This window comes from Mustela putorius, unplaced genomic scaffold (assembly GCF_011764305.1).
Source record: "Mustela putorius furo isolate JIRA1106 unplaced genomic scaffold, ASM1176430v1.1 tig00003909_pilon_pilon_pilon, whole genome shotgun sequence".
In the NCBI taxonomy this organism is placed as follows: domain Eukaryota; kingdom Metazoa; phylum Chordata; class Mammalia; order Carnivora; family Mustelidae; genus Mustela; species Mustela putorius.
In genome coordinates this window covers 7,186,802-7,206,393 of record NW_025422057.1, presented here as the reverse complement: position 1 = coordinate 7,206,393, position 19,592 = coordinate 7,186,802, and the positions used below count along the sequence as shown (strand labels likewise).

Below are 19,592 nucleotides of genomic sequence, written 5' to 3'. Positions count from 1 at the left end.
TCGTAGCCTACTTCATCCAGATTGGTGACAACTGTCACCTCAGATCGTCTAGACAGTTCCAACAGCTGGTGGAGTGGGGGCCAGATCAGGGTCCCCTGGCAATGTCACAGGAGAACCTAGCTGCCATCCCAGAACTGGGTACTGACCTTGGAGCCCATCCCTGTCACTATCTTCAAACCAGAGAGCCCTTCGTGTCCAGGGATGATCTGTCCCATCAAGGACCCACCAGAGCTGAGGAAGGAAACCTGCTTCCAGCCCAGCCTCAGCTCCATGATACCAACCCCCCCACTGGCTCTCACCCTCTGTACAGACACCCAAGGTGGGAAGGGCCTGGCACCCTGAGCTCTGCCCAGGGTGGAGCTTGCAGGCACACCAGGCCCTGGGGGTTTGGGTACCACTCTGGACCTCAGTCTCTTCTGCAAAATGGGAAGAGCAATCCCCACTTTCCAGGACTGCAATGAAGACAACACAGAACACCACAAACATAAATCCCGTCTCTGGCCCACAGGTGAGGTAGGTAAGGACATGTAGGCATTGTAAGCACATGGTCACATGTGGTGAGAGCCATCAGTGACGTGTCTATCCGTTCACTGGGGTTTCAGAGAGTGGGACCCAGGCCACAGGAGGTACACGTCTCCGGCTAAAGGTTCCCAGCATGAACCAAGTTGTCCTCATTCCCAGGGAGAAGGGAATGGCAGGCTGACCAGGCATCTGACCCAAACTAATGCAGAAAGCTCCACTGTCTCACTGTTCTGGCTTTGCTGCTGCCTGAGAGGAAAAGCAAGCTGTATCTCACTTGGTTTGCATCCCCAAGGACAAAGCTGGTTATCTTCCTCTTCCCTCTGATGAATGTTTATATGCCTTCTTGATCTGACCTGTTTGCACAATGGTCTCCTGGGTGCACTCTTGAGACCAGATCCCCAAGGCAATGGATTCAGAGGGTCCCAGACCTAGAAAATGACATCTGATCCCTTCTCAGGGACCTGATGGCCTTCCCTGGGCTCAGCACTAAGACCCACTCCTTACCCCGCCTGCGAGGCCCAGCCCTGAGTTGGCCCTGCCAATCCCTTGCAGTCCCTCCTGAGCACGCCCTCGCACGAGCCTGCATTGCCCTGAACTTGCCAAGCCCACCCCGCCTGCTCACGTTTGTGCTCACTGTCCCTCATCACCTGTGCCTGGCTGAAGGCATCTTGTTATTAGATCACCTCCGGAGTGGCCGCCTTGTCACTCTAACCTAAAGCGGGCCACATGCCCCCTCCCACCTGGCATCCACATCCGGCCCATTTTTTTTTTTTTTTTAAAGATTTTATTTATTTATTTGACAGAGAGAAATCACAAGTAGATGGAGAGGCAGGCAGAGAGAGAGAGAGGGAAGCAGGCTCCCTGCCGAGCAGAGAGCCCGATGCGGGACTCGATCCCAGGACCCCGAGATCATGACCTGAGCCGAAGGCAGCGGCTTAACCCACTGAGCCACCCAGGCGCCCCCACATCCGGCCCATTTTATTTTCTTTATAGCACCTACTGGCACCTGCAAGTCTCTTGCCTGTTGTTCATTATCTACCCCTCTTTCTAGAAAGTAGCTTCCATGAAAATGAGAACCAAGCGAAACCTGTAGAGACCCCCTCAGGGCCTTGCTGAGTGCCCGGCACTCATGGGTCACCAGTGCATGAGACCAGGAGAGACAGAGAGGAAGAGTGAGAACACAGCCCGAGTTCTGGGATGCTCAATGGTACAGAGGGGCCACGCTCGGTCGCATGGCAAAAAGAGGGCAGGCATTCCCACGGCAGCTCTGGTCAATCCCAGAGCCAGGGGCTTAGCTCCAGGCTCCCTGGCCTCTGAGCCCAGCACTGCGGTGGGGTGGGGTGGGGAGGCTCTGCCATCTGCTCCCCTCGAGTCCCTGTGAACAGGAGCGCTGGGGGTGGGGGAGTAGGGCTGCATCCTCCTGCTTGTTTCCCGTGGCTGTCACCATCACCGGCCTGATTCCTGACCCGGCAGGGCCCTCTGCCCCATGCCCGGCGCTGCTGCAGCCTGCAGCTTTCCCAACATGTGCTATAGCTTCACCGCGCTTCCTGTCCTCAGCCCCGGGGCCCGTGGCCTCCAAGCTCTGCAGCTTGCAGAACCGCGGCCTCCCCTTTGTCACCCTCGCCGGGGCGGGAGCAGCTTCCTGCCGTTGCTTCCTCCATGGTATCTCGTGTTCATGTCTTGGCTTCTCGGTTCTCCAGAAACCCAATTAACAACTCCTCGCGGTGAGCCCTCCATGGACACGTGGGTGGTTTCTGTCCCCTGCCAGGGCCCTGGCTGCTCCAGGCAGCCTTCCCCACGCTCTCTGTGCACGAGCTCTGGCAAGGAAGCAGCTGCAGCCCCCACCGCCGCGACCACCCGCTCCACACGGATTAAATGCATTAGAGGGCCCTGCACTATCTCAGGAACAGGGCTGGCGCCTGGTGGCCTTCAGTGACACATTACCAACGCGAGCTCACTGCTACTGCCAGGGAATGGTGCTTCTGGTCGTTGCACTGTATTCTGGAACCAACCACCTCTTTTGTTTTCCAAGACAGAAAAGAAAGCCACCTCACTCCCTCCCCAAAAGGAGCTATCCAAGAGCCCTACTATGCCCAACTTTCAAAGGGGGCATTGTTCATCATTTGGCCGTAAACAGGCAATTACCAGCCACTCCAAGTCCAATCGAACCAAGCTCCCACTGGCTTGGGGACTGCAACTTGCCCTCCCGTGTGGGCTTTCCTGTCTTTAGTTCTCGACTGGGGCCTGACACTGGGAGCAGCAGCAGTAACTCAGGACAGCGGATACTGCAAAAATGTTGTAAATAAATAGCCCTGTCCGAAGGGGAGATTCTCTGTCCTTGGGACGTGGAGGGCTGTACTGCGAAAGGGGTGACAGTAAGCTTCTACCCTGTGCTGGAGCCATGGAAGCCAGCGGCCGCCCTGGGCAGAGGCACAGGCTCATGTCGGATGGGTCAGCTCAGGGTCAGCCTCGTAATTAAGCACAGGCCCGTCTCAGGGACACGGCTCTGCGCCTCCCCGTTCCCACCCTCCCTGGGGCTCTCTCAGCCCCACAGGCTTGCCAAGGGCTTGGAGCGCCTTCCCAGGAGGGGAAGCTGGAAGATGGCAGGGAATCCCAGAATCCCTCCAGGGCTGTCAAGCATCGCATCCCCTGCATCCTTCCGGGCTGCTAGTAGATCCACAGAAGCCACCGCAGATGCCACGTTTCTAGAGCTGCTGCCCCAGCTGCTGTAAACAGATCAGCTGTGGCACCGCTGAAGTGGAATCCAGCAGGACAACCACTGAAACCTATAAGAGAACCCTCCTGCGGCCCTAAGCTGCCCTCAGCCTTCTCCAGCCCAGAGTGGCACCCACTTTCAGGTGGGCAAGGAACTGAGAAGCTTCGGCACAGGAGTCAGAGGTCTAGGGACAGGGTAGGAATCGAGCTTCCACAACAGGGAAAGATGACCCGGTTGGCAAAGCACCGAGACGCAAGGATTTGGGGGTGGTACGGTTGCAAGGCGGCTGCAGAAACCAAAGGAATTGTAGTGGTTGACTGCACTTCACTTTTACTGAGAAAAGATCAAGAAAACGGACAGTGAGGGCCGCAGGTCAGATACCAAGACAGACAGACATCCAGCAGACACTAAACTGAGTAGTTTAAAGGAAGCGGTCTTTGGGGATTAAGGCTCCGTTTTCTCTGCCCCCTGAGGTCCGTGACTCAGTCGACTTGGAAGCTAAAGACCAGAGGAAGCCATCGGCCTGTTGTACACCTCCAAAATGTCTGAGCCTCAAACACAGACCAACACAAGCGCTGCCCCTGCCCTGGGCTCGCCCACTACCATCTGCCAACGGACTCCTGTCTCCCCACAGCTCTCAGTCTGGGTGGCTCACCCCACCTGTAAGGAGCTTTCTCTGGGGTACTGTCCCTCCCCTGCTTAAAACTCTCTGAAGCCCCCTGCCTGCATCAGAATAAAAGCCAGAGGACTTGAGCGTGCCTACAGAGGAAGCCCCTGCGCGGGACCCCTTGCCCCCTCCTCCACTCTATTCCAGCCACATGGGGCTCCTCTCAGCCCCTCCGAACTCTGACCTTCGCATCTGTGCTTCTCCTGGGGCCGCCAGGCCCCATCTCACCCGCAGCAATTCCAGGGCTGCCCCGTGGCTTATTTCCCTCCTGAGGCCGAGTCTACTGTGCTGTGAGAACACTCTGGAAGCCTGGCCTCTTTCAAAGGCTCCCACAAGCCCGAGACACCCAGCACACGCAGCCTGTGGACAGGGCATAAACAGTCCCACTGGGTTCCTGCTCATTCACACTGCCCTGAAGCCCAGACTCCGGACGGTGAACAGGGACTCGGAAGCCGCCTTTAAGAACCCAGGCGCAGGGACCGGCCTCCCACATGTCCAACGCTGCATGTTAGCTGTCTTTCCAGACAGTTCTAAGGCAGTGTAAGTCAACCCCACGCTCTCTCTGGAGCTCGGGAAGGTTCACCCTCGGGGAGGGATGCTGCTGCTCCGCCGGCACAAGGACTCAGCAGGGCCACCCAAGGACCGGGAAATTAGAAAACTGGGCTCCTGCATCCCTTCTTCAGCTTATGCCTTTCCAAGTCCAGGCTGACCCAGTGCCTCCTGACGGAGGGGCCTTGACTCCTGGTGCTGTCTCCACACAAGGTAAGTCCATCCGGGGCCTCTGCAGAGTCACCAGGCTGGGCCCTGTTGCTCCCAAAGCCCACCCCATTGGGGAGCTCCCGGAACACCCTGGCACTGGGGACCCTGGGGGCCCTGGGCTCAGACCCACGGATTCAGGCCCTGAAGTCAGGCCCAGGAAGCTGCAGGCCCTCTCAGCCATGCCTGCGCACATGCACACACGGTCAGAAGCCCAGGGCTCGAAGAAGCAGGATGACAGGCTCACAGCACAGTGGGGTGCAGAACTGGGTCCCAACCTGGGTCTTCGAGCTCCAGACACAGCTGTGCTCCCAATGACAGGCCCTGCTTCGTCTCCATGGTACTGTGGGAGTGTCTATCCCGTGGCAGCCGGGCAAAACCCCCACTGGGGAGGCCCGGAGCCCTGGGTCCAAACCCCAACAAGGCAACTCAACAACTCGGACAAGACACAGAAGTCTCTGGGCTCCACACCCTCTCCTGGGGAGCAGAGACACAGCCGAGGACCTCTGAGCGGCAGAGACAAAGAATCGCCACAGGGAGGAGGTCACAGCGATGAATGACAGGTCCTTCTTTTTGACAAATTTTTCCCCCTTACTCCTAAAGTGTCACTGCCAGTAGCCTGATGGCAGAGGGGGAAACTGAGCCCCTTTCTGATTCCAGAACTCTGAGGGCTGACCCTGGGCACACACAAGCATGTCACGCTGATGAGCTCAGTCAGGGCCGCCAACAACACGGCAGGTGGACATGGTGCTACCCCACCTCGACGCTGGGCCAACACGCACCAAGGGGTCAAGAAGTCGCCCAGGGTGAGGCTCGAGCCCACCCCATGGGCAGAGCCAAGGCCTTGTTCTCCACCAGCCCTCTGTTTCCCCATGTCTCTGTCCACAGTCTGCTTCTTCTTCAGCGGGCTGGGGGGCAACACAGGGTTCCTCAAAACCCTCCCCTGGAGTTGAAGCAAAGAGGTAGGAGCCACCTAGCCCACAGACCCTTCCCACTCTGGCCTCCATGGAGTGGGACTAGAGATGTCCTCAGGTGTGCTGGCCTCCACAGGACAGGGCCACCAGCTCGCAGGCCTCTGTGCCCAGGAACAGAGCAGTGCCCAGCAGCTGCAGATGCTCCAAGCACACCTGGGGAGCCGGAGGGGCTCCCACCCAAACGACCGGCTTCTGAAGCAAAGGCCCTCAGGAAAGCCCTGGGCACCCTAGAGTGGTGTTGCCTCACATCTTCTAAGACACCCTTCGGCTCAGAAAGGCCCACAATTAAAGCATGGAAAATCACCAAGTGGCACTAAAAGCTGCCTCGCTGGCATGTCCCCAGCTGAACTCCTATTTTCCTTTTCCTGGGAGATCAAATCTATTGTGTCAACACTCGGCCCCAATCTGAGTGACCTTAAGCGGATTGCTTATGCAACCTGGTGGCTGCAACAGGGGATGGCAAGAAGTGATCCAAGCATCTGCACAGGGGTGTCCCTGAATCATGAGAACCCCCATCAGGGTGCTGCACTGTCCCTGACAGGCCTACTGACAGAAAAGAAACCCTGGACAGAACTGAAACTAGTCTCCCGCTCAGCCCTCTCCGCTCCCCCACGGCCGGCAGGACCCCAGCCTCCTGCTGACATCACCTCTCCCGAGAGTGGCAAGCTCCGCTGATGCCCAGAACCAGAGCAAAGGGAAACAGGCGACAGAGGGCAGCTTCGAAGTTCATCAGCATGCGAGCCACTGTCGGGATCCACCCTGCCGGACTCCTCCCCTTGCCCATGAGAAACAGGAACTGCCATTCCCATTTTACAGACACGGAAGTGGAGGCCTACAGAGGGTGACTTGCCCAAGGTACACAGCTCAAAAGTGGCAGAGGGGGAAACTGAGCCCCTTTCTGATTCCAGAACCGAGGCCTTTGCTTCCACACCCACCAGGTCCTGTAAGGGTCGCCAGGGTCGCCCACCTGGAAAGGCCAACTGGGCTGTCCTCACAGAGGACGGATCACAGCAGCAGGAGGAGCCCTGAACCCAGAGTCAGGAGGCCCAAGGTTAGCGCTCCCAGCGTCCTGAAGAGCCACGTGGCTTTGGGCAATTCGCTGATTCTCCTGGACTCCAGAGGCCTCACCATCAAGTGAAGAGACTGACAGAGGCAGATCGCTCGGCAGTGGCTGCCATGATGGCAGAGAGGAGGAGTCTATGACCTCCCAGTTTAATCAGAAAGACTGCTGCGACTGACCAGCACTGAGAGCATGCGCTGGACCAGCGCCCAGAGCCGCCACTCCCGGCCAACCACCAACCACTCGATGGTCTAAGTTTTTGGGTTTTGTTTTTTTTTTAATATTTAATTTATTTATTTACTCATTCATTTAAGGGAGAGAGAGAGTGCATGAGCCAGGGAAGGGGGTAAGGAGCAGAGGGTGAGGCACAAGCAGACTCTACTCCGAGCAGAGCCCAACATGGGGCCAATCCCGTGACCCTGAGATCATGACTTGAGCCAAAACCCAGGGTCAGACGCCTAACCGACTGAGCCACCCAGGCGCCCCCTAATGATCCAAGTCTTAAAGACACTCTCCCTTGGTTCAAGCCCTTTCTGATTGTTTCCTCATCAGAAGCAGCGACTCCCATGTGCCCACAGTTGGTTTTGCCTTTACTTTTATTAAGCATCTATTTCATTCCAGTTAGCGATCCCGGGCTTTCTGGGACCACCTGTACTCTGTGCTGTATGGGGCGGCCCATTGCTGAGAGCCTCTGTCTGCAGTCAGTGTGTCCTCCAGGGCAGCAGGAATGGTCTAGGGGTGCAAGGCAGCAGCAAACGAAAACCAGCCCAGCAGCCAGCTGGGGCCAGAGCAGACAGGAGGAGGCTGCGAAGGTACGGACACACCGGGCCTGAGCCCAGGGACTTTGCCAAGGAAAAGCACAGCTGGCTGGGGATGCTGGGGCCGCCAAGTAGGGAGGTCACGCACCCAGGGGTGTGAGGGGGCACCCCACATGGTGGCTGAGGAGGGCCCCTCCCTGGTGGAAGGCAGCGCCCACTGGCAAGCTGGACAGAGAGTGGAAGGCTGATCCAGGGACGCGCTGCCAACAAAGAGCCACGAGCTGCGGACAAGTGTCTGTGCTACCCCTCCGATGGCTTCCGGCACCAGCGTCTTACCCCGCAGAGCCCCCACAGCCCCAGCCAACCCGGCCGTCCCGGAGACGAGTCCTGGATCAACTCTCAGCAGAGCTTCTAGTCTGAGGCTTCTCCCCTACGGCGCGCCGCCCCCGGCCAGCTTTCTCGGGCCCCTCACACATCTGCTAACACAACAGTTGCTGCCTGTTCTGGGGCTTCTCCTCCAGGAGGCTGGAGGACTGAGTGCGTGGGCAGCTGCGATCAATCAAACCTCTGTTTCAGCGGCCCGACCCCTCCTCACAAATGTCTCGCTTCTGTTTGAAGCACTGTTGAGAAATACAGCGTGCTGCTCCTGCAACTGACTAGCTCAGAATTAAAAATACAGCAAGACCGGGACGCCCAGGGGCATGGCATTCCGTGGGTAATCTTTTTAACTATCGCTTTTTTCCTGAGATCTTTGCTCACATACATGTGACCTGTGTCTGAAGGGCCATGCACAGCTCAGGTCTCGCTGGGAGTCAACCAGTGCTTGGTAGTCAAGCCCGGTCTCAGAGAAGCAGTAACTCATCACGTCAGCAAAGTCCCGCCAGTAAACAACTCCTGAGCTCAGGCCAGGCCCTGCTCTCAATGGCACACATTGTCATTCTGCAAACAGAGGCTTCAGCTTCACATAAAACATCAGGCAGGAGGGGTCACGTGGGGAAAGCTGAGGGGGAGGTCAGCCAAATGTGACCTGGGCAGGGGCAGGCCCAACTGCCCCTCTGGGCCGCCTTCAAGCAGCTGCTCTGAGAGCCGAGTGGAGGCGAGGACAACAAACAGGGCGGGCTGGCCCTTCCTGGGCCGGGTCCTGGCGCCATTTCTCCCACGGGGCACCTTCCTCTCTGCAACCATCCTCCGTCCTTCCGAAGCCGGATGGCTGGGGCACCTGCAGCCTCGTTCGGCATCCATGCCCACGAGCTGGGCACTGAGGTTTTAAGAAGACGTGAGCAAAGACAGTGTGTAAGCGATTTCTAGCTCTGGACGCTCCGCGCCGCGGCCTCACTGGCTGAGAGGGACACTGCTGTAGCCGGTGGGCCAGCTGCTCCAGGGGTGAGGTGGGAAGGGGTGGGGCGTCTGGTGGGCTCCCAGGATCACGTCTCCCTAGCCCAGTGGGCAACAGGCGTGACACAGAATGCCCCCACACAGCCCCCTCCTCTGGTGGTAGCAGTTCCGACTCTGTCACCACTTCACGCCCCTTGGCTCTGAGCACAGAGCTCACCACGGGCCGGGCTGAGCCGCAGGGCAGGCTCCTTCCCATTTTCAAAAGGAAAGGCTGAGGCAAGAAGAGGAACAAAGAAGAAGAAGTCATCGGCAAGGACAGAAAAGGGAGGGGGAAAAGAAGAAGGGAAGAAAGACATGGGCAGATGCAGAAAAAAGGGAGCCCTTCTCATGCATGGAGCGTGCCTCCTGGGACCGTCACCCTCTCTCCCAGTTCCACCTCTGGAGCCGCCCACAATGAGCCTTCCCTCCCAAGACGTGCAGCAGCAATGCTAACGGTAACCGTCGACACATGCCAGCCAGAGCGCCGGGTTGTGTGCGTGTGTGTGTGTGCGCGCGCATACAGAGACCAACAAGGAGACATGCACAGACGTCTCCATAGATACAGATGCATGCGTACACGCCGACACATCTCACACACGTGCGCATGCATGCACACTATTTCCCTTCCTCCCCCCCGACCTCGACAGTCCTGGGGGGCAGGAGCGGCGGCAGAGGCGGCAGCAGTATGATCCGCTGTGCAGAAACGGGAGGCCATGTGCCAGGGCTGCCAGCCTCCTGCCACTCCTCTGGAGGCCTTCTGATGTGCTGATGTCCCCCCGGCAGCCCCCAAATGCAGACCCAAAAGTGAACACCGTGTTCCAGAAGGATCTCAGGAGGGGCCATAATGGATGAGGCTGGAGTGGCTCTGGGTACCCGCCTTGCTCTGGGTGCCCTAACAGCTGGAGGAGAGCGCCTGCGTGTTCATTGCAGGCCGGCAGGTGTGCCCAGCCCCAGTCAGCGCCTGCAGGAAGCTGGGGTTTGTCAGAACTCCCAGTCACTCCAACCGAAAAGGTGCTGCGCACCCATCTCGCACATCTGGTCCCAGATCGACACACACAAAGGGGCTCCTTCACAAAGATGCTCCGTTAGCATCCCTTGCCCGCCACCCCCCACCGCCCCCGTAAATGAGTATTTCTAAACCAAGATCACAAGACCTATGAGAAAGAGTCCAAGATCCAGCTTGGAGAAACATAGCCGTGCTGACCCCGGTGCAAGCCTGTCTTCCCAGACATGACAGACCCTGCTCCCTCCCCAGCAGTGACAAATGCTCAGAAAGCCGCAGCCCACAGAGGCTGGTATCTGGGGGCAGCAGGCCCACATCAGCTGTCACCTGGCCACAGGCAGATGTCTGTAAGCCAGTGACAGGCTCAGCTCACGGGGTTCCCAGGCACAGGGTCCTTCACATTCCAGGACAGATCTAGGGCTCTCTGCAAAGGTACCGGGGCTGCCTCAGGCCTGGCTTTCAAAGCTCCTGTAAAAGCAAGGTCTACCTCGTGAGGCCATAAATTATCCAGCAGGGAAGCCGAAGTAGGCTGGGCCCCGTGGAGAGAGGGCTGCCTGGGGCTCCAGAGGCCTGGTCGGGGTGGTTTGGTTCAGGGTCCATCCCCAGGGTTCCAGCCTCCCCCTCTGGCATACGCCCTTCCCAGGGGCCCCGTCTTCACTTTCCCCGGACTCTGCCCTACCCAGGCCTTGGCTAGAGAAAACCAGGCGGAATCAGGGCGGCCTCCCCAGGATCTTGGAGGCCTGCCTGGAGCCAATGAAGCAATCTACACAACTGGGCACAGCCCCACCGAGCAATATATTTTCAAACAGCGTCTACCCAAGTGAGGACGGGAAACGTCTCCAGTGATGCCCGTGCGGTTACTCCAACTTGTGGGTAGTAAAACAGAATAACATGTGTAAGCTGCTTTTATTACCTATCTAGCTTATTAGCTAATAAAATAAGCTCAACATTAAAAATTTAACTGAAGCAATTTATCGCACCCAGGACTCAGGGCTCTGGGTTTCCCTCCGAAAGTCACCTAAATCTGTCACCTTTCCAGCCTTTTTACCTATTTAAATTTCTCCAGGGAAGGAAAATTCTAACCGCGTGTCCAAGTAAATGAACGTGGGTTTGATGTTGCCTAGCTAGTAAAGCAAAGAATGTCCGCTACTCAGGAAAAAGAAAGGGACACCCGTGGAGGAGTGACGGAACCTGGACAGTGCGGGGGCGGGGGGTGGAGCCTCAGCGGCACAGGGGAGGGCAGAGCACATCACGAGCTTGTCCTCTGCTGCCCCAGGCCAGGGCCGGGCTCTGGAGCAAAGGGCCAGACAGTCTGGACTCTGGGGCCAGGCGCATGGTCAAGGCTCAGGATACCTGCCCCTCTTCTTTTGTTGGCGTGGCTGGGGACCTCTAGGCTGGGAGGGGGGCCAGAGAAATGAAGGAAATGCCATCTACAGAAGCAGCATTTCTGTTCTAAGGCAAAAGCAGCTCTGGGCACTGAAGGGAGGCCATCCTGCCCACAGAGAGGAGGGGCACAGGAGTCTGCCTGCCCGGAGGGGGCCACATGCTTCATGAGCAAGGCCAGCCAGGTTCCATCCCTTAACACGTCACGGTGACCAATGCTTCCATGACAAGATGCAAAGACGAGAGTTAAACCGTACCACGAAGCACCGGAGGGTCCCCAGTGAGGACACAGAAGAGAGAGACTGCACCCTGCCCACCACACCCACCCGTCCCCACTTTGGGTCACAAGGGCCAACCCTCATCCCTGAACCTCACTGTCTTGCCCAGGCCTCCTCCGTAAGAACCAAACCCAGCTGGCACCCAGACTCGGAGACTGTCCCATAGATAGTGTATTCACTCCAAGTTCATCTCATTCAAACTGGTCCCTGAGCTCAGTGTTAGCACAAGGCAGGACTCCAAGACACAGAGGACAGAGTGCAAGGGCCAGGGCATGTGGCCTGAGGCCTCGCCTAGCCAAGAGTGGGGATGATTACAAAGGTGGCACAGAGGGTGGCAGTCATACTTTCGGGTCTCGTGATGCTGACAGTTTAATCAAAGGAGTAAGTGCCTTCCCCCATCTCTCACCCTCTGAAACCATGGCCCGTGGTCCTGACCTCAGGGCCAGCATCATCCAAGTGTCAGTGAATCCCGGCCTGTGCCGCAGGGCTGGGTTCCGGGGATAGAGGCTCCAGCAAAGTGCTGGAAGGGGACCACCAGGGTTTGATGACGATGGTCTATGCCTCCCCAACACCCCAACTCTGCTCCAATACCGCTAGCATTGTGTCTCTGATTTTAAATGGAGAGAAAGAGATACTTAAAAAAAAAATTCAATTTCATCTTTCTTTGAAGAGGACTTAAAAAACAAGGACTCCTAACCCGCTTCCGGGCACTTCTGAAAGTGGTGCTCCACCTCTGCCCGGGACAGGCCAGGACCAGCAGAGGCCCCCGAGAGCACCGAGATGCTTGTGCAATGCCTCCCGCGGAGTTGGGGCTCTTACCTGTGCCATTTTAGCCAGGTCGAGAGAAGGCCTCTGCTCCTGCACCTCTTCCGGGCGCCGCCGCTTGACTCCCGCCTTCTTGTCGTTCAGGACACATGGCTGCGAGCGGCTCCGGGACAGCCCGCTGGAGCGTCTGGCCAGCTCTGGCGTGGAGGCAGGCGTGCTGCTGGCTGAGGGTGGACAGTACTCCGCGAAGGAAAACTGCTCGTGGGAGCAGGACAGGGACCGCTGCATGTCGAGCCGGCCCCCGCCCCCGGGGCTCGGGTCGGGGCTCCAGAGGTCGCCCGCCTGTCCACAGGCAGCCGAGCCTGGCGCCGCCTGGCAAGGCTGACCTCCGAATCGGTGGTGGAATCCCGCCTGGTCGTAGGGCGAGGACAGCGCGTTGGCCCGGGAGGGGAGGCTGAAGCTGGAGCTCCTCTGCATGGTGCCCAGGCCGGCGGAGTAGCGCGGGACGCTGCCCCCGCTGTAACAGCGGCGCTTCTCTACGGGGGTCCAGACCTTGGAGCCCAGGGGCCTCCACGATGTCCGGCAGCTGGACATTTCATCAGAAAAGGACAGTGACCGGCACTGGCGCTTGCTGGGGGGTGCTGAGGGGTTCCCATTGTGGTCGCTGAGGCTGAGGTCTTTGATCAGGTTGGTCACGGCACAGGCGGTCGCGGCCTCCCGGTGCCACAGGGGGCTGTCCTGACACTTCTCAGGCAGGCACTCCCAGATGCCGGCGCTTGGGTGCCCAATCTGAAGAGGGCATTTCCTGTCCAGCTCGCGCCATCTGTCATTTTCTGAACGACAGAGAGAAAACAGGACTTGAGAAGGCCTCCAGGCCAGCCCTCCATCTCCACAACCAAGAGCCCATTTTAGACAGGACTTTGGAGCCAGGAAGGCCCTTCAAAGCCCCTCCAGTCCAACCTCACTTTATGGATGAGAAACGGAGGCCCAGAGCAGGGGTGTGAGTCCCACAGTGTGGAGTGAGGTGCAGAGCGAGGCCGGGGATGCACACCCCCGCCCCCGCCCAGGCCTCCTGGCGCGGCTTTCTTTCCAACAGTCCACACTGCCTCCTGGGAAAGTCCAAAACCACAGCTGTAACCCAAATGTTTTCCCCTCTTCTAGGTGGGAAGCCGACCTGCCCCAACCCTCCCTGGCCTGCAGCAGTTCCATCCCCACTCAAGCTGGGGCTTGATGCCCTGGCAGAAGACCACGACCCAAGAGGTGTCTTTTGGTACTTGGGAAGGTCATGGTCAAATGGGGCGGGCAGTGGGCAGTGCCGCGGGTTAGCTCTTCGGAATTCTATCTCTAAAATACTCGCTGACGGGATGCCTGGGTGGCTCAGTTGGTTAAGCAGCTGCCTTCGGCTCAGGTCATGATCCCAGAGTCCTGGGATCGAGTCCCACATCGGGCTCTTTGCTCAGCAGGGAGCCTGCTTCTCCCTCTGCCTCTGCCTGCCATTCTGTCTGCCTGTGCTCTCTCTCTTCCCCTCTCTCTCTCTGATAGATAAATAAAATTTAAAAAAATAAAAAATAAAATAAATAAATAAAATAAAATACTCACTGACAACAGAAACTGGAAACTGTATTGATTTGTGCCTCCCTCTATCAAAATGCCCCATAATATCAACATCATCAGCAATGACAGCCAACTATGGAGCACCTTCCTTGTGCTCACCTGATTCCTCACCGAGATCGAGGATGTTTAAAGTGTCAAAATCTGCAGAAGCGTGTCTTCGGCTGCACAGACACAAGGGCATGATTTAAACTTACATCGTCAGGTCTCTACTTGAACATATGAATAAATAAGCTAACCCCACTAGGAAATGCTGGCTTTGCACCTGACCCTTTATTTTAGTGAAATATTCAGGAACTATTTGGTGTTTTTCTACTAAAGAATCAGGCACTGTGCTGAGGACCTCAGGAGGGCACAGATAAACCTGACCGAGTTCTTGTATTCGAGTTTATAATACAAAAGCAAAGCTGAGAAACAGCATGTGCTGCCAGGGATCCACATATTAGCACGTTTCTGGGTCTTTTTTTTTTTAAATCTGCACACTTTTATGAACAGTACACATGAGAATACACAGAAAACTACAGCTAGAGTCCATCAGTCGTCAGGACAGAAGCAAAACGTGAAATGACATTCGGGCAGGTGTCTGATGCACATGGATTCTCATAGCACTTTCAGTGGTCACAGAGCAGTTATCTTGGATGGCGGCTGAAAGCCACCGGGTGCCCCATACGGAGGGTAAGATAGTAGTCCGAGGCCACACAGCTAAAAATCGTCTGGAGGGGGGCGCCTGGGTGGCTCAGTGGGTTAAAGCCTCTGCCTTCAGCTCAGGTCATGATCCCAGGGTCCTGGGATCGAGGCCCTCATCAGGCTCTCTGCTCAGCGGGGAGCCTGCTTCCTCCTCTCTCCCTGCCTGCCTCTCTGCCTACTTGTGATCTCTCTCTGTCAAATAAATAAATAAAATCTTTAAAAAAAAAAAATCGTCTGGAGGCTAACCCAGGCTGGCCCACGCCAGTGCCCTGCTCTCTTCACTACACCACAGCGAAGGGGAGCCCAACATCGGGGCTGCCCTCAGTGACCTTCTGAGTCATGCAAAATGGGCTATCCACTCAGACAAACCATGGTGAAACCCATGTGAGTGCACCAGTCAGCAAGGACCACAAGTCCATCTCCTCAATCGGGGGCCACTTCTTAAAAGACACGGAAAGACACAGCGAGGGACTGACCCTGTGCTCAGTGTCCGCAGCTACTGGACAGGTTCAAAGGGAATGACCAGTGAGGCTCAAAAGGAGCCTTCCAAGCCAAGATGAGCCAAATCGGGGCTAAATGTGCCTGCTTCTTCACGCAGACCACCCTGCCACAGTCCTGAGACATGCCTAAAGGATTGGGACTCTGGACAGGGGACACAGGAGGAACCGCCCAGAGGCTGTTCCCCAGGATACTGCCTCAGAAGCTGGAGATGCGGGAGAGGCTCTTCCTTAAACCAGTTGGGAAGAAAACAGGACAGTCACAAGTGTACAATTCACCTCCTCCAGGAATCTTCTTGGGCCCTGGTACACAGCAGGTCTCCATGCGTGTCCCTTTAACAAAATCTGATAAAGTATTTCCATAAGCTACGTTTTCACAAGTAGCGTTTATGCTGTTCAAAATATGTCTTCACTACTCACTGCCCCTAGAGCAGCCGTGATTCTTCTAAAACACTTTCAATTTGACATTCGTCAGCAATTGAAAGATCAGCAAACTCATAATAAGGTAAAATTAAAAGAAATACAAGCTAACATCAACTGAGTCACTGTTAGCTGATTTACAAGAAGAAAAGTTATCCTCAGAAAAAAGGGCAGATTTGTGTAATGATGCTCTTCAAAGTGACACAAGTGGGCGCCTGGGTGGCTCAGTTGGTTAAGCGTGTCTGCCTTCAGCTCAGGTCATGATCTCAGGGTCCTGGAATTGAACCCTGGGTCAGGCTCCCTCCTTGGTGGGGAGGCTGTTTCTCCCTCTCCCTCTGCCCCTCCCCCCTGCTCATGCTCTCTCACTCCTGCTCTCTCTCAAATAAATAAATCTTAAAAAGAAAAAGTGATACGAGTGACAACATTATAAACACAACTAAAACGCCCTCCAGTCGGGCTGGTGACATAAACGATCAGGGAATAATAAGGAGCATGAAAACAGTACAGTTCCAAAGAATATTAATGAGATGGAGAAATGTTAATTATGTAATTCGAAGCCTAAAGAAACAGGATAGAAAAACTGTATAGATAGCATGATCCCTATTTTGTAAAATATGTATGTTATATGTGATGATTAAAAGAAAGTAAACTGGGCGCCTGAGTGGCTCAGTGGGTTAAAGCCTCTGCCTTCACTTGGGTCATGATCCCAGGGTCCTGGGATGGAGCCCCGCATCGGGCTCCCTGCTGAGTAGGAGGCCTGCTTCTCCCTCTCTCACTCCCCTGCTTGTGTTCCCTCTCTCGCTGTGTGTCTGTCAAATAAAGTCTTTTAAAAATAAAAAGAAAATAAACCAAAATGTTCATAACCGAATGGGAGAGAGCCAGCTGATTTATTTATTTATTTATTTATTTCCTGTTTGTTTTGCTACAGTTTCTACATTCTCTTTCAGGACAAATATATTTCCACATGTGTGGGGGACGTGGCCACTAAGCCGCCGGTGCTGTGCCAGGGTCAGGGCCTATGAGCCCAACCTCCACTGGGTTTTGCTCCTTCGGTCTTTCAGGGAGTTCCCTTAGAATAACGCTGGCCACCAACTTCTCTTTTGGGACAAGGCACTAAGGCACCAGATGGGCCAGGAATGTGGCTAAGGAAGGACCCAGCAGGCCCAGCCACAGAGCAGTGAGGGTCCCCACCTGGAGCCACAGTGGTCCTGCCTCGGGAACCCGAGGGTCACTACAGGCAGTCTCCATCCCAGGCCCTGGGAAACCCTGAAATTAAAAAGAACCGATCCCACCCCCAAAGGACACCACTTTTCATTCCATTTTAATTTCCCTGCCCCGGAACTGACCCCATTTCCAGGGAAGTCACGAAAAGAAAGGGGACCTCGGAGCCGGTGAAGCATGAAGGTTCAGTCCCCCTCACCTGGCAGTGCCCTTCCTCCCCAACGGCCACCCCGTGATCCTGGTGCTTCTTGACGGGGCCCTCAGGCCTCCCTATTCCAGGCTCACCCACTCACTGCCTCCAGAGAACTTCCCGAGGCCCACACTTGTCATGTCCGTCCCCATACAGCAGCCTGTGGCCTCCAAGAAAGAACAGAAAAGTTTCGACCTGCCGTCCAGACCCATCTACTCGCCGCCTGCCCTGTTCACCCTACTCCAGGCACAGCGAACCTCCTGTGACATCAGAAGTCAGACAAGAAGCAGGCAGAATCGAAACCATCCTGGACGATCCCTGGAAGAGCCCAGGAAGCACACGCCTTCTGGTCTGGGGGTACACAGCCCTGAAAAAGATTCCTTATCAAACGAATGTTCACGAAACAGCTGTGGGAACGCGCACAGCCAACATCTACACGCAAGAGGGGAAGCTCCGTCTGTTTGGGTCGACTGTCAAAATCCCCGGGGGGCCTGGGGTTGGATGGCTACTCTAACGGGCTCCTGCCTGCCTGTGGGAAGCACTCTGCTCTGTTGTAAGGATGACCCTCTATGACCTTAGCAGTAAGATTCCTGTGCCTTGGGGATGACGAAGACTCAGTTCTCCACCAGGCCCACTGGTTGAACACGAGAGCCAAGTGTCTGCAGTCAATCTGTAGCTTGCCCCCAAACACCAGCTCTTTCAAGCCCTGACACCTCTGTATAGGCCTGCACTGTTCTCCTGCCTCTATCCTTCCAGCAAGAATCTCTTCCTCATCATTTAAGAGCCAACTCCAACATCACCTTCTCTGTTCATGTGCCTTTTCCACATTAGCCACTGGGCGCCCATAGCTCTTGGACTGACTTTCAATCTTATGGCTCAGATGTTAACTGAACCCTAATCATCTGTTTACACGCCTGCTTCCACGGAGCCATAAGCTCTTGAGCACTGACCCAGCGCAGCCCACAAGTGCCCAGCGTGGAGCCTGGCACAGAGCAGACTTTAGCCGGTGGTGGGCAGAGGAAGGAACAGATAATGTGCAGATAAAAGCTGCAGAGCCGGCCATGGGCGGTTATCTGACGCCATGAGCGCCACTTGCCCCTTATCCTTGGCCCCAGTAACCCCTCCTTGGCCAGTGAGGTCCACCCTGGGGGCTCTGCCTTCAACTTCCCACTTTCCCGAGGCCATGGACAGTTGCGTGCGAAGCGGCTGGGAGTGTGGCTGGCAGTGTGAGGTCTAAGATAGTCTGGAAACACAAAGCCCTGTCCAACACCGAGTGCTGCTACTGTGTGTCAACACCAGCCAGGTGGCCACTTGGTCTGTCTGAGGGGCAGATAATATTTTAATTGTTACTATCTTTATCACTTGAAGAAGTACTATATCAGAAAAGTAAAAACAATCGAGGCTATGTTTAGCCCTTGTGTTTTCCCCCTTCGCTCAGGGAACAGAAAGCAATTTGCTGGGTCAGGTCACCAGACAAAAGAAACAGGAATAGAAGCTACTTTTTCATGGCAAACAGCCCCGAACTTCTGGCCCTGACGTCACTCCGGACAAAGGGCCCCGGCAGGGCTCCGAGGAGAGGATACAGGACACCCCCGCCCCTCCATTCAATACCACTCTGCACAGACAGCAATAACTCTGTCAGAAGTGACAATGGCCACAGACCTGGGGAGTCCACGGAGCAGGGGTCACCTGGGATGGTGGGAGGGTGTGGACATGCGTTTGCACCTCACTCTGCAAGTCACTGACTCTCTCAGAGCCTCATTTCCCTCATCTATAAAATGAGGGAGACAGATAGGAACGACCTTGCAGAGCTATTCTAAGAATCCAACAGTCGCCTGGGGCAGGGCCTGCGAGGGCACAGCGGGCTCTGCCAGCGGCAGCACCGTGACAAGGACAGTGTTGGACGCATCTTCAGCCGAGGCTCAGCTCCTGTGCCCCTGGGTGCCAAGCTCTGGGGGTCTGGCTGGGGCGGGAACCTATACCCTCTGCACGGGTTTTCCTCAGTGTGGTTTTGTGACCCTTGGGTTGGCAGGAGCGCCCCTTGGGGTGATAAAATGCGATTCCCAGGCCCAGTCCTTTACTTGGTAAACAGAATCTCGGTGGGGGGGGGGGCGCATTTGAATAAGCTCCTCGGGCTCTTTGAACTCAAAGGTATGGAGAACTGCTCCTGCAGGCTGCCCCAGCGCTGGGGTTCTCACGCCTCTGTCGGGGGTAGGGGAGTGGGGGGGCTCTCACTCAAACCATCCAGCCACACCCAGGACGCCCCTGAAGGCGTGACCCTTCCAGTTTCTACAAACTTGGATTCAGACCACCATCAGAAGTTGGTGCTTTGGTGTCTGTTTTGTTTCCAGCCGGTAATAAGAAGCAGAACGACAGAGAAGGAACCTTTTTTTTTTTTTAAAGATTTTATTTATTTATTTGACAGAGAGAGATCACAAGTAGACAGAGAGGCAGGCAGAGAGAGAGAGGGAAGCAGGCTCCCCGCTGAGCAGAGAGCCCAATGTGGGACTCGATCCCAGGACCCTGGGATCATGACCTGAGCCGAAGGCAGCGGCTTAACCCACTGAGCCACCCAGGTGCCCCGAGAAGGAACCTTTTAACCCTTCACATCCCTGGAGGGCCCGTTCTCACAGAAGGGGGCGGGGGCCCAAGCTGCCCAGCACCTTCTTGGTGGAGAGCCACGCGAAGAGGCCTGGGAAGCCAGGGGAAG

The 19,592-nt window shown here is 56.1% G+C and overlaps 1 protein-coding gene across 2 annotated transcripts in view; it reads right to left on the bottom strand.

Moving 5' to 3' along the window:
* FAM53B (family with sequence similarity 53 member B) overlaps positions 1-19,592 on the bottom strand; it is a 72,906-nt gene that overhangs the window by 38,599 nt on the left and 14,715 nt on the right. For both annotated transcript variants that reach the window (XM_013055717.2, XM_013055718.2), the window contains exon 3: positions 12,311-13,089. In XM_013055717.2, the coding sequence (XP_012911171.1) occupies positions 12,311-13,089 (779 nt within the window). The remainder of the gene's footprint in view (positions 1-12,310; positions 13,090-19,592) is intronic.